The sequence below is a fragment of the Orycteropus afer genome, unplaced genomic scaffold (genome assembly GCF_000298275.1).
Source record: "Orycteropus afer afer isolate SDZICR_OR568_19922 unplaced genomic scaffold, OryAfe1.0 scaffold00035, whole genome shotgun sequence".
NCBI lineage: Eukaryota > Metazoa > Chordata > Mammalia > Tubulidentata > Orycteropodidae > Orycteropus > Orycteropus afer.
The window spans coordinates 1,925,288-1,940,854 of NW_006921622.1; the positions used below are offsets into that span (position 1 = coordinate 1,925,288).

The 15,567-nt window shown below is 35.6% G+C and overlaps 1 protein-coding gene across 1 annotated transcript in view; it reads right to left on the bottom strand.

Annotated features, from left to right (window-relative positions):
- Positions 1 to 15,567, bottom strand: part of CUBN (cubilin) — a 413,126-nt gene that overhangs the window by 282,098 nt on the left and 115,461 nt on the right. Inside the window, exons 23-27 of the mRNA XM_007936404.2 lie at positions 12,167 to 12,356; positions 10,160 to 10,320; positions 9,401 to 9,582; positions 7,966 to 8,122; positions 4,091 to 4,278 (exon numbers count right to left, since the gene is read on the bottom strand). Of these exons, the coding sequence (XP_007934595.1) occupies positions 4,091 to 4,278; positions 7,966 to 8,122; positions 9,401 to 9,582; positions 10,160 to 10,320; positions 12,167 to 12,356 (878 nt within the window). The remainder of the gene's footprint in view (positions 1 to 4,090; positions 4,279 to 7,965; positions 8,123 to 9,400; positions 9,583 to 10,159; positions 10,321 to 12,166; positions 12,357 to 15,567) is intronic.

Here is a 15,567-nt window from a genome sequence, read left to right on the forward strand (position 1 = left end):
TTTGTTCTTGTATTTTCTTCCAAAATTCTTCTAAGGTTTTTCTGTGTTTTCTTTGGTCTGTCTCTCAATCCTTTGAATATACCTAAAGATAATTCTTTTGAATTCCTTATCAGAGAGTTCCAATGCTGCTTCTTCCTCAGGGATGTGTTCTGGGTCTGTATCCTGCATCCTTGTTTCTACCACTTTATCTTACTTCTTTGTGTGGTTTGTGATGGTCTATTGTTTTTGAGGCATTGTGGTGTTGTATTTAGCTCTCTGTTAACTGTTTTTGAAGAGCAGCCAAGGGTGATTCAGGCTCTTCTTGGTGTTCTTTTATCATTGGCCCATTAGTGGAGAAGGAGATGGTGGCTCTCACTCAGTAAGTGTAGTTGCAGGAGGTGTGGGTGTAGTTGTATCCTATGGGGACTGTTGCTGTCTCCCACTCAGTTAGACAAAAATTACAACTGAATAACCATCAAAAAACTAAAAGCACATGGACCAAAAATACACCATGTAATCACATAGGAACAGTAACTGAAAAAAGGGAAAAAAGAAGAAGAAATAACTAAGAAAACCTGCAATATCTCAGAATAGGGCACTAAGAGAAAAAAGATAGAGAAGGAGAATGATGAAGAAAAAAATGAGAAAAATGCAAAAAGGAAAACAAGGAATGGGGTTAACCATGAGGAAAAAGGAAAGAAAAATAAAGAATTTAAATTTTAAAAAATATATATTTTTTTCAACCAGGAACAAAGAAAAGAAAAAAAGGCTATAAACTAGGACCTGGGGGGTGAGGGAAGAATAAACAATAATAGCAAAAAGGACAAAAGTATTAACAATAGTAGTAGTTTTAAAACAGACAAACACAAGCAAACTACACTCCAGAAAAAAAGAAAGAGGAAAAGAAAAAAGTATAAAAAGAACAAAAAGAAAACAATTGGTAGAGGACTGGGCAGGGCACCCAGGCTCTGTCTGAGCACACAGACTGGGATGGAGTTGCTGAGGTCCCAGAAGGTGGGTGGAGTGGTGGATGGCCGCACCTCCATTCACCCAGGGGGTATGAGGTATAAGAGTAACAAGAGGAATGTTGCACCTTTTCAGTCGTGCAGGTCCAGAGTGTCCTTGGGGTTACTGGAAAGCAGAACCTGTTCTTTATAAGCCCCTGGAACCTGGGAGAGTGCTGTCTCTTTAAATATCCAAAATGATCAAGCCACTTGTAAACATTCAAAATGGCGGTGCGCTCTGGACAGGTGAAAGTCCACAGCTCAACCCATCTTCCTCTTCACCGCTGCTTTCTGTTTTATTCCACAGCCACCAGAGCAGTCCTCCGTGCAGTCCCTTGCTTGCAAGGCTAATTTTTAGATTAATTCTTAGGTTCTACCACCACCCAGCAATCTCCAAGCTGTCTGTGCCATCAGGATTGCTGCCAGACCACAGCTCTGTATGTCTCCTTTTTTTGTATTTTCATGCAAATTCTTCGGCTAGTTGGGGTTTAGTCCACTTCTATATCCTTCCCTTCGAGGCTCAGGGGTCCATGATTATCTTCTGTGTCTGTGTTAATTGGTTCCCCTTTTCTTTGTTGAAGAGGGTCTGTTCAGTCTTTCTGCCTATTCTGCCATCTTGGACGGGAATCCTGAACACCGACCATATCTTTTTAGTACAGTGACTTTGTGAATTCCTTCCATCTTCTTTTGATGCTTCTTGTATTATTCAATATTTTACCCACAGAATCCTTCAATATTGCAAGTCAAAGCTGAATTTTTTTTCTTTAGTCTTTCAGTTTGAGAAATGCCAAACATGTTCTTTCCTTTTGGTTTTCTAACTCCAAATCTTTGCACATTTCAGTATAATACATTTCTGTAGCCATTCTTCAAATTCTTCTGTTCAGTTCTTTTATTTCATCATTTTTTCCTTTTGCTTTAGCTACTCTATGTTCAAGAGCAAGTTTTAGAGTCTCTCCTGACATCCACTATTCCCCTCCCCATCTTTTTAATGATGTTTGCTTTCTTTATTTATGATATCCTTGATGTCATCCCAACACTTGCGTGGCCTTTTATCATTATTGTTTAACATGTCATATGTAATCTGTATATTAAAAGGAAAAAAAAAAGAACACTGACATCAATCTGATCCCAACTCATAGCAACCCCACCTTGGGTTTCCGAGGTGGTATCACTACAGAAGTAGATTGCTCAACTTCCTTCCAAGGAGTGGCTGGTGTGTTTGAACCGCCAGCCTTCAGATTAGCAGTCAAATGCCTTAGGCACTATGCTACCAGAGCTCCTTCTAATCTATATATTATATATATATTTCTTCTCTTAATTCCTTTTAAAACATAAAATAAAGTAAAAATAGTTTTTAAAAATTGACAAGTTAATACTTTAAAGTTTTATGTTGTCATATTTTCTTTGAATATTAATAAATTTAAGTCCCTTGTGGAGAAATACTATGTCTACTGTTTCTGTAATATTGTACTTTTCTAAATATAAAGTAACATTTTTTAACAAATATTTTTAATTTAGTAATTAAAAAAAAAAACACACTATGTTGAGTCAAATCTGATTCATAGCAACCCTTCATTGGGTTTCTGAGGTGGTACCTCTATGGAAGTAGATTGCCCAATTTTCCTTCCAAGGAGTGGTTGGTGGGTTTGAACCACCAGCCTTCTGGTTAGCAGTTGAATGCCTTAGGCACTATGCCACCAGAGCTCCCATAAATAAATATATACATAAATTTATATATATATGAAACAATTTTTTTTAAAACAAATATTTTTAACAAAGAATATCTCTAAAAAATTAGGGATCATTCTTATATTCAGGACTTCACAAAGTCTCTCCAAATATAAGTTGTTTTATTCTCTTTGATTTGAAAAACAAAGCACTATTTGGAAAAAATATGTTTACTTCAAACTGCTTTGGCCAATACTAGCTTCTTTCCCAGTTCTTGACAGAACCGGTAAAAAGGAGAGTTACGACATTTTTACACGGATAAAATTTTATTTCCTAGGAATATGACCTTAAAACTTCAAGTGCTAAAATTTAGATGTGATTGTAAATAAGATTTCTAAAATTCACTGATCACCTTTAAAAAGAAATATCATAAATCATTTTGTTGTACATAAGTGGAGTAGGTGAAAAAATATCTTAATGTTATAAGATAGGGTACTTGTCATTTCAGAAATATTTCTAGTGAAGATATCATACCTAGATTCACAAAGTTAAATAACTGTCTAACTTTCTATCTGTAAAAGTTACATCTGCCAGTTAGAAAAAAGCAAAATAACTTTTTTAAAATAACATATTGTGAAAATAGCAGATTTCCTCACATTTGGAGTTGCCTTATATTGCAGCAACTTTCATCATATAGTATTGCAAATAGAGGTCTGAATAAATGTTACTGGTTGCCATTATTATAACAAATAGAAATTTCCATTTTACAAAAAGAAAAATGAACTGAAATGAAATGAAGGTAAAAATAAAAACAGGAATCAAAATCATGATTCCTACTATCAGGCAAATTAGGTACTGAATGAAATTCAAGATACTTAAACATTTTCTGAGCTCTTATGTATAGAGAACATACATTAAAAACAGCCAACAAATAGAAAGGTTATCTTTCTACTCTGTGTAAATTAAATAATATGAAATCAATCACTCTGGAAATTACTTCAAAACCTAAAACACACGTCATTCTTTGTATACACAATATGAATCAAATATCTTTAATATTAAGGTAGTACAGTGAATAAGATACAAAACATAAATGTGAAATCACTATGGTTGGTTGGTGTAATATAGATGTGTGGGGGCAGTGATAGGGCTTTGATTCTAAAAAGTATGATGACTTCTAGCTTGGATTATCTACTTTCATCTGAGAGTACAGTGATTTATTTAGTTTCAGAATGTTGTTGTTGTTGTTATGTGTCGAGTCGGACACAATTCATAGTGACCCCTCCTTGGGTTTCCAAGGCAGTATCACTACAGAAGTGGATTGCCCCATCTTACTTCCGAGGAGTGGCTGGTGGATTTGAACCACCAGCCTTCTGGTTAGCAGTCAAGTGCCTTAGCCACTATGCTACCAGAGCTCCTATTAGTTTCAGAATACATACCTCTAAATAGTCCGCAGAGCAGTTTGTGTGATTTTCTAATTCAAACGCTGAAAATGTGTAATTCACAGTGTTACCACTTGTTGCTTGGATGGTCCAACTGCAACGCTGATTGTCATAATAAGGATTTGGATAATGTATACTCTCCAAGATGCCATTCGTTCGATTGACAATTACCACGTTCTCACATACTGGGGAAAAAAAACCATAATTGATAAGAACCACTAGATTCTTACATTCTTACATAAATATATGATATATATATATGTATCATAATTAGGAGCTCTGATGGCATAGTGCCCAAGGCATTTGACTGCTAACCAGAAGGCTGGCAGTTCAAACCCACCAGCCACTCCTTGGAAGGAAGATTGGGCAATCTACTTCTGTAGTGATATTGCCTTGGAAACCCAAGGAGGGGTCGTTATGAGTCGGAATCGACTCAATAGCAGTGAGTTTGCTTTTGGTTTATATCATAATTGCTCCAAGATACATGTTGATTTTCCTTTTTAAAAAGGAAAAAAAAAATCTAGAAATATAAATATATACACACATATACATGTGTGTGAGGATGTATATGTCTATATGTAAGTGTATATGTATGCATATGTAAAATGAGCAATAGGAAAGTGATAAGACTGCATCATATCAGAGGCAGAAAACTTGCAAGACCCAGAAAAATAAGACAATTCCATTGTGTTCTGACTCACATGGGTTTCAGTGTATATATGGTATGGCATCTTTATAGTGAAAGTGTCTCCATTTAGAACAAATGTGAAATAATGCTGAAGTGAATTCATAGACATCAAATTCCTGTGAATTGGTGTGAAGCAGAATAATTTAGCTCTACCAGAGATTAATTTGATTTGTTTGTTTATAAAAATGTATTAAACATTCTGTGCTTCTTGTTTTTCTAAATTTAACATTTGGAAAGGAGAAAAATCCTGACCTTTAAATTTTACAGTTTAATAACACAAAGTACCACGTGAATGCTAAAAATGAATAACAACATGGCTTTGTTGAACATTCAAAAGTCAGCATAAAATTCACAAGAAAGGCTCCATTATTCCTCTCATTAGTCATCAGGAGGTATCAAAGGAATAGAGAGAGCATAAATGACTTAAAGAAGAAATGAAAATTTTAAATTCTAAAAAAGACTTCAATGATAGCATTTTCTCGAGCTGAGTTTTTAACACCCCTTGAGTTCTGCAAATAAATGCCAAATTCAGCCAAGTTTAAGGACTTGAGCATGCTTTGCTCAAGTCTTTTTCATACTGTCATTGTGATGTACAATGAGAGAAAACGGAAAAATAACATAAGACTGAAAGGCTTGTCTCTGAACAACATGGTTCATGGATGCATTTCTACTATAACACTACTTTTTGACAGATGTCTGAAATGCCATTAATAAACTGTGGTTGGAAAAGTATACGTTTGTGGCTTTTTTAAAAAACTTTCTTTGCTGAAACAGAAGAGATGCTCAAACCATTTCTCTTAGAAACTCTTTAGGTCATGGTTTTGTCCACAAAGAATTTCTAAAGAAAAACTTGTTGTTTTAGATGCCTGTGAGATATTATAGCTATTAGGCAGATAGGTATCATGTGACTCCAGGACTGGAGCCAAACAGGGCAGAAGCAATTATACTCCAGTAGACCATATGGGCTGCTCTCAGCACTCAGAAATAGCTATCTGCAAATCTCTAATTTCATATAACAAAGTTTACAGAAAATCTCACTGGTTGGCTATGATTTTTTTCCACCATTAAGGACCTGTGTCCACTAATTTACTCCTTCAGTGTTCTGAAATTTTCAGAGGGAAAAAAGTATCTCTCAATGAAAAAGAAAAAGAAGGGACCTTGAATAAGCAATCTGATTGTAACCAAGAAAAAAATTAGCACAGCAATTAACAAAATTGTTTGTTGTTGTTATGTGTCATAGAGTTGGACCCAACTCACAGTCGACCCCATCTTGGGTTTCTGAGGCCATATCACTATGGAAGTAGATTGCCCAACCTTCCTTCCAAGGAGTGGCTGGTGGGTTTGAACCGCCAGCCTTCTGGTTAGCAGTCAAGTGCCTTAGGCACTATGCTACCAGAGCTCCTTTAATAAAATTAGGGAAACCATTATATACTCAACGAACCAACCAGATGAACTGCTAATAGAACTTCAGAAAACTTTTCATGCACTGATGATGGATTTCTGAAGAACAAAGCTATATATTATTAAAACCCAGTATTCAAAACTATCTAGAATTCAGACTAAACCTCACATGTAATAACTGGGAATCTTAAAATTCACAAACAATCAAGATTAAACATATGTACTCCTTTAATTAAACCACAGAGATACTGTGCATTCAGAATATGATTTTGTGACTCTAAATTCTGTTTTTAGGGAATTGAGTCAAAATTATGGATAAATTTAATGGCACAATGAACTGTACTTTCAAAAACACAAAGTGTTTAATGAATAACATAAATGCATGAAGTCTATTTGATTGAATTTCTATTTTGAAACTAACTTTAGAAAGTATTTAATTCTACAAGTGAGCTTCAGAGATCATCTAATTTAATCTCCATTGTTTAGACATTTTAAAACCATGGAAGCCCAGAGAAGAAAAGTGACCTAAAGTTAGGAGTCAGAACAAATCCCAGACCACTTGGCTTTTTGTTCAATTCTCCTTTAATTCCACCCTGTTGTCTCATGAAGAAAGCAGTTTTCAAAATGGTCTCTCCAATCCCATTAGTAGGTATATATCCTAAAGAAGTGACAACCAGGAAAAGAACAGATATATGCACACCCATGTTTGCTGCAGCACTATTTATAATAGCAAAGGGATGGAAACAACCTAAGTGTCCATCAACAGAAGGATGGACAACTGAACTATGGTATATACACACAATGGAATATTACACAACACTGAAGAATAATGTAGAATCTGTAAAACACCAAATAACATGGGTGAACCTGGAGGACAATATGCTGAGTGAATTAAATCAATCATAGAAGGACAAATATAGTATTAGTACACTATTGTTAAAAGTCAAGGAAAGGAGTATATATGGAAGGAAACTTTCTTTGTTGGTTACCAGTGGTAAGAGGGGTGGAGAGGGAACACCGCAAAAAAACAAAACAAACAAACAAAAAAAAAACATTGGCCCATGTCACTTTAGTTTTTTGTATTTCCCTGTACATAAATTTTATTTCAATAAAATATACTTTTAAAAAAGGAGCTCTGGTGGTGTAGTGCCTAAGGCATTTGACTGCTAACTAGAAGGCTGGTCGTTCAAACCCACCAGCCACTCCTCTGAAGGAAGGTTGGGTGATCTACTTCTGCAGCAATACTGCCTCGGAAAGACAAAGAGGGGTCGTTATGAGTCAGATCCAACTTCACGGCAGTGAGTTTGCTTTGGTTTGGTATTAAATAACATGGTCTTTCTACAATGACCAGATTTCTCCACTGTAATTCTACATGTACAGTTCACAAGACCATAATTTCTCTTAATAAAATTAAGGTACTTTTTAGGCTACAAGACAAAAAATTAGTGTGTGAGAATGCTATGTGCAGTAGAGTATGTCTAATTACAAGATGTAGTAAAATGTTTGACATAAATGAAGAACTACTAGTCATTAACCTATTACATTAACATTTAGCTGAATGGCAATTTATCTCAGCATACTAAATATTCATCCATGTTTCTATAGCTTACAAAAGCTTTAGTTACATGAGATTAAATTAAATGCGTATGTATCTCTCTCGAAAGGTGTTAAAATTTTCACATAAATAAGAAACTAAGATTAATTTCAATTGCTTAAACCAGTAGGCTATAGTTACTTCAGTTTGTTTTAAGGGCACTTCAGGCACCCAGCAGCCGATACTTACTCTGTCTATATCTGACCAGGAAGCCACCTCCTTGCTGACCTTCATCTGTCCTCAGTTTTAAAGATATGCTGTCTCCACTAGAATGGATGATAGGGGGCTTTTCATCCCCACAAAGCTGAGCCAGAAGGTGAGAGCTGGTACTTGGGCCATCATACACCTTTAATAAAAACATGGTAACTGCCAGACAGTTGTGGCTATATAACGTAATCCATAACAACAACAACAAAAACCAGTTGCTGTTGAGTTAGCGCAGCTGAACGCATCAGCTCTGCACCATCCAGAGACTTCAAATCCATGAAAAGTGGAACAGAAATACAAATAACAAATAATAATAGAAGAACCCAGAAGTAATTTTTTTCAAGTGTATTTAAATGTTAATGAACTCAGGCTATTTAGTTACAGATATGTACAGCAGAAAGTATGTGAGCTAAGTCTAATAAATATTTTTGAGACCACAATTAAAAACCACTTGTCCTCCTTTCTTTTTGATTCCATGGTTTAAAATTTATGACATATGAATACATTTTTGTTTGTTTCTCTTTTTTTTTTTTGTGGGCAATGATGAATTGCTGGTTCAGTAAAAGGTCTTGGTTTGATTATTTCAATTATCTTTTAAGTTCAACAAAGCAGTCCTCCAAATACAGGCACTCCTGGATGAATCAAATGAGATTCATTCTTAACTGTAGGTAAGTCTGAATAGATGCATTTGGTTCATACTAGGTTTATGTTAGTGCAAGAAAGGAGCTCTAGTGGGTAAGGCATTTAACTGCTAACAACAGATCAGTGGTTCAAACCCACCAGCTGCTCCACAGGAGGAATATGAGGCAACATACTTTCATAAAGATTCACCCTTTGGAAACCCAACGGAGGTTTCTATGAGTCAGGAATTGACTTGATGGCAGTGGGTTTGGTTTGGGTCCAAGAAAAGTCTTGAAGCCTTTTCAATGATTTGAAAGTGTACATGCAGCAAGTGAAGGTGATTGTGATGAAAAATTTTTTGTAAGTAGGAGTTGGTTCAATCATTTAAAAATGAGGGCAAATTTACATATAACATTAATGGATAAGTAGGAGTTGTCCAGTCAGACATTCATAACCTAGGACTTCTTATAGTTATTTATCAAATTATATAGAGAAATTACATAGATACTAACTATAATGAATCTAAAACTCCATTAAGGAGATTTTAACCATATCCTAACAGTCCATATTCAATATATTTTAAATACTTAATGTTCCAAGTAATTCAATAACACATGCTTCCTTAATAGAATGTCATTTCCATCCATTTCTCTTAATTAAACGTTTGTTTAAAGTTTTATGTCAATATGCTATTTAAATGCTTCCCTTCCCTCAATCTCAAAAATAAAAATAAACACATTATACGTGTTGGGCGAAATGAGAGCAGCCAATAGTGCAATGGAAACATTATACATACAGCCAGATAATCTAAAGTGCAGTTTGGATGATGCTCCAAGTGGAAGTCTTCAAATTCCAGTTCAAATGGGCTTCCATGGCTGGATTTCAACCACCAATAGCATTCAGAGCTGTGGTAGTACGGCATCGGGTAGTTAGGAGACGTGAAAATGCCGCTGGGAGTCGTGAGATTGCCACCGCAACCTATAAAGGAAAGAGATGAAATGACACTTATCTTTTTCTTCCTGGTAAAATTTAATCTTCTTACTTATATCAAAGGAGCTCTGGTAGCTTAGTGCCTGGGCACTTGACTGCTAACCAGAAGCATGGTGGTTCAAACCCACCAGCAACTCCTCGGAAGTAAGATGGGGCAATCTACTTCCGTAGTGATAACAACTCGGAAACCCAAGGAGGGGTCGACTCAACTTAACAACAACAACAACAACTTATATCAAACTGGTGCTACTGTTACTCTCTTTTAAATCTCATTGCAAAATAAAACTGCATCACAAAAATGTAGCTAGCCTCTACTCCCAACTCACATCTACGTACTTTCATTTTTCTAATCAAGATGTCTAGCTTGACAAAACACACCAGTGAACTAGATGTTTCCCTTATGTGTTCAGAAATATTTGCAATGTTGAAGTTTATTAGAAACAGTGATAGCAACACCAAGTGGAAAAAAAAAATGGACACAAGATGGGCAGCGCATAACAATCCAAAAATCAAGAAACAAAACCAGATCAGACTCTCCAGAAATAGGTAGCTCTTTGCTAATTACCTGTTGCTGATCCATCCCAGTAAGCTGAGAATCCAGACCTTGACATAAAAACGTCACTTTTAAACTTTATCCATAGTTTGTTGCTGTGAGAAATGATTACTGGAGGCAGATTTGAACCACAGTATACCCCAAGGGATGGTGAATTTTCATAGCCTCCATCTCTGTGACAAAATACATATGATAATATACTAAGTAACTAATGATATACTACACAATTAGCATAATTTGAATTTTAGGATTAAAAATAGATCAATTTATGTCAATTAAATGTTCTCAAAAATACTCTAAAAATACAATTTCAATTTTTGACCTTATTAAATAACATTTAAAAATTTAATAAAGAATAACCATAATTTAAGTTGGAAGGATATTTTACAGAACCAAGTATAAATTAAGAAAATGTGTTTAATCTTCACCTTTGCAAATAAAAGCCTCTAGCAAATGTGTCAAAGAACACAGTGTAAAGAAAACATAATTATTAACAGCATAAATAAATGTTGCTTAATTCTAAACAGAACAATCAAATGTTTTCCATTTCAAAATTTAATATATCAAGTTTGTAAATAATTTCCTCCCTCAAGAATTTCTGGAGTTTTAAACGTAGTTTATAATCTGTAGCTTGAAGTGTGAAAAAAAAATAATAAAATAGGATTTATTTAAAACTAAAGTGTAGTAATTAATTCCCATGAATTAAGAACACTATGTTATTTTATGATATGGTACAAATGTGATTTAAATTTTAGTACCTTCCTTTATACCATAAAGGTGTTCTGGTGGGGTATAGGTTAAGCAATTTGCTGCTACCAAAAGGTAGTGGGTAAGACATTAGGCTGCTAACCAGAAGGTCAGCGGTTCAAACCCACCAGATACTACATGGAAGAAAGATGATGCAGTCTGCTTCAGTGAAGATTTACAGACTTGGAAACCTCATGGGAGTTTCTATGGCTTAGAACCAACTCCATGTAGTGATTTTGGTTTGGATTTGGTTTATAACATAGGATAAAATTTATTTAAAATATTATAAGATTCTAGATTTTTGGTTAAAATGGTGAATGTTTTGGTGTATATATTTTCATCATAATTAAAAAATACATATTCTAGACTTTTGAAAATGAATAAGATTGTAAAGGTACATGCCAAAAGAAATTAATTTAACTGGATATAATGATCTAGGGAATTATGAACATATACGCTAACTTACCTTTATTGCAAATATAACTTTTTAAACACCTTCTTTCAAAATGCCAAAAAGATGAAATAAAAAATATCTTGCACTGAAATTCACAAACCTAAATTTCTATTATCTGAACACAAAAAACTTTGGGAAAATTTTAAGATAAGATTGCCATCCTGCCCTCATTTTTGTGACATAATGAGACTAAATGGACACCAAAAAGAAATTTTAAAAAATGCACTGCCATGAGGTTGATTCTTTTTTGGATTTCTGAGGTGGTAAATCTTTACAGAAGTAGGTGGCCCAGTCTTCCTTCCACGAGTGGCTGGTGGGTTTGAACTGCCAGCCTTCTGGTTAGCAGTCAAGTGCCTTAGGCACACCACCACCAGAGCTCCTCAAATGGACACAGAACGACCTAAAATTTAGGTTGTTTTACAAAAAGAAGTATATATTCAATAATGCTAAGTATCTAAGCCTAAGGCACTTGTCTGCTAACTAGAAGGCTGGTGGTTCAAATCCACCAGCCACTCTTCGGAAGGAAGGTTGGGCAATCTACTTCCATAGTGATACTGCTTCAGAAACCCAAGGAGGTATCGTTATGAGCCATGTCTGACTCGATGGCACATAGCAACAACAACACTCCTCAATAAAATAAAATCTTCCATTTATTTTCAATTATTCCTGAAAGAAGAATCACTTCAAAGCAACCACTGGATTTTCTCTCTTGCAAAGTGCACAGCAGGGAGTTTTACAGAGAATTTCTGTATTTTTTCATAATCTTTCAGGTGATAATAGAGAAGATTATGATAAAAAAAAAAAATGAAAGTGCTTACTTGATTTCCACAAAATCTGCACAGTGACCACCAAAGGCTTCCTCCAAGGAGAAGTTGGTGAAGTGCAATGCAATCTGTTGGCTGGTTCCTACTGTGATCCTATAAATGCATTCCCAATTGTTAGGATAATTACTGGGGAAGTTTGGAGAAGTGAATGTTCCAGATTCAGTTGTATAGTCTTCCAAGCATGCTGTGAAATAAGGTAGACATCATCACAACAGAGAAAAGAGAAAATACTGTGCTACATTTAGAACATATTCAGCAATATATACTTTATTAATTTGCACCAATATACTTGACTTCAGTAGGCCATTCTGGAATGTTCTAAGAATGATTTTATTTTCAAATGAAGTCTTTGAGATCTCAAATATATATACATTAATAGGAAAGACAGAGTGGAAATTGTTACATAATTAAATCTTGTTTTGTAATTTTTCTAATTCATGCAAATTACCATAAAAACCAAAAACCCAACTCACTGCTGTCAAGTTGGACCTGACTCATAGTGACCCCTCCTTGGGTTTCCGAGGCAGTATCACTACAGAAGTAGATTGCCCAACCTTCCTTCTGAGGAGTGGCTGGTGGGTTTGAATCGCCAACCTTCTGGTTAGCAGTCAAATGCCTTAGGCACTAAGCTACCAGAGCTCCCTTCAAAATTAGGATTGACTACAGAAATTCTACACAGCACCTAGAATTTATTCAGTTCTTTATTTCTTTTCACAACCTTCCTTTAAAATGGTTTTCACAAAAGGAGGCATTTTATGAAAAATAACAAAACAGGTACCTCAGTCATGGATGAAAAATAGAAGACTCTGGGATCAGAGTGCTCTTGAACCAAAACTCAGCTCAAACACTGTCAAACTATGCAAACTTGGGCAAGTTAAATTTACCTCTCTGAGCCTCAGTTTCCTTCTAAAATAAACAAGGTAAGTACCTTTTATTATAGACATAAGGATTGGAGGTAATGTAATATGCTCAATAAATAGTAATAATTGCCATTATGTTTCAAATTAGAAGTGTAGGAAAATCAGAGAGTAAATTACAAGAAATAAATTGGATAATTCATACCAAATATTTATTTTAATTGGTTGGTTTTAGGCCCTAAATAAGTACAGGTATATATCATTTAATATCCATGATACATTCTGTGAAATAGGAAGTATTGCGATTTGGACCTTGTATAAAAACCATATTAAAACTCTAGAGGAATTCCAGCAAGATGGGGGACTAGGCAGACAAGCAACAGAGACCCTCTGCAACAAAGCAATGAGAAACCAATTGAAACCAATACAGAAGATGATCCTGGAATCCTGAGCTTCAAAGCGAAAGATAAGGAAGTGGATTAAATACCAACCAGTGGAAGAACCTGAATGAAACACTGAGTAAGGAGACAAAGGGACTTGCAGATGGATGGCTGTCCTCAGGGCCTAGCCATTTTGAATATTTTCCGATAACCACAAACATCAAACTCCCTGCCATCAAGTCGGATCCGACTCATAGCAAACCCTCCTTGGGTTTCTGAGGCAGTATCACTATGTAAGTAGATTGTCCAATAGCAACCTAAGAATCAGCTCTGCTCACCAAGGCTGCATGGGCAAGGACTGCATTGGTGCCTGACAAGCAGAAGGGAGACCAGCCAGTAAGGGGACAGGTGGACCTGTGGGCTGCCAGCAGCTGTCCTGAGGGCAAAGCCATTTTGAATATTTGCAAGCAGCTAGTGGAGATGCTTTGAGTGTAGGCAGGTGGCCTTCTTGCTTGGACTGTGACTTGGGAGTGAACTCTGGCTGCCAAAGACAACACAGGCAACCACACTGGATACTGATGACTAAAGAGGTACAATATTCCCCTTGATACTCTTCTGCACTGCATCCTTTTGGTGAACAGGGCTGTGGCTATCCACCCACCTCCACAAACCTTGATCTGTGGGAGTTTCATCCCAGTGTGTGCTCTGGCAGAGCTTGGGTACCATGCTCCACTCCCTAAACTTTTGTTTTTTGTTTACCTGTATGTAAATTATTCTTTTTATCTTCCTCCTTCTTTTTTCACTTTCCCATTTTCCTATTACTGATTCTTGTTTTTGTTTTTTTTTTCTTCTTCCCTTTTCCTGGTTCTCTTCTTTTTTCTTTCTTTTGGTTCTTCCCATCCCTTGTTTTTCCTTTTGAAGTTTTCCCTATTCTTTTACTCTTGCTCTTTTCTCTCATTCCTCCCTCTCCAGATATTGTGGCTTCTTTTTTCCCTCTTTTTTGCATTTTCATTCTTTTATCCTTTTAAAACATATTTTGAATTTTTTTCTTCTTATTTATTGCTTTCTCCTTTTTTTTTGCGATTGTGCATATGTTTATGTGGTTTGAGTTTTTTGTTCTCTTTGTGTGTGTGTGTGTGTTTATATATATATTTTTGGTCTGAGAGGGAGACAGAAACCATTCCCACATAACCCAACCATACCTGCACCTCTTGCAGCCCTGCCCACTGAGTGAGGGCCACCACTTGCTTTTGCACCAACTGAACAACAATAGAAGACAGTCAATATCAGCTCAACTCACCCTCAACTGCTCTTTATAAATAGCCAACAGAGATCTGTACACACACTTTCACTCTATCATACCCATCAGGAGGCTGGTGGTGAGTGCCTAAGTGCTAAAAAGTAATGAATAGAGGAACACAGTATCCTGTTCCCACAGATATACATATATATTTTTTAAAAAATGGGAAAAAAAATCTTGCATGAATCACACCCATATACAACCACACATTAAACATAAATACACCACCACAATGTCTCTAAGACAACAGACCATCCCAGTGGGTCTCCCCCCAAAACAAAGCAAGACAAAGTAGTAGAAACGGACCAGGATACAAACCTAGAAAAGATCCTTGAGGAAGAAGCAGGGTTGGAAGTCTCTTATAAGGAATTCAAAATAATTATATTTGGGTACCTTTAACAGATTGAGAGACAGATCAAGAAAAACACTGACAGGATCAAGGAAAACACTTACAAAATTAAGGAAAACACAGATAAAGCACTAGAACAATTTAGGAAAATAATACAAGAACAAATTGACAAAATAAACAAAACATTAGAAATGATCTAAAAACAACAAACAGAAATCCAGAAGAATAATAAGATTTCAGAAATAGATAACACATTGAATGAGCAAAGGACAGAAAGAATTGAGATTAAAGACAAATGTCTCAATACTACATTGTTAAGGGATCAATCAGACAAAAGATCAAAACATAATGTAGAAAGCCTAAGATGCATATGGGATACCATCAAGAGGAATAACCTACATGTAGTCAGAATCCCAGAACAGGAAGGGACAGTTAAAAACACAGAGATAATTTTCAAAGATTTGTTGGAAGAGAATTTATCTAATATGAAAGACAGAATATATCCATTC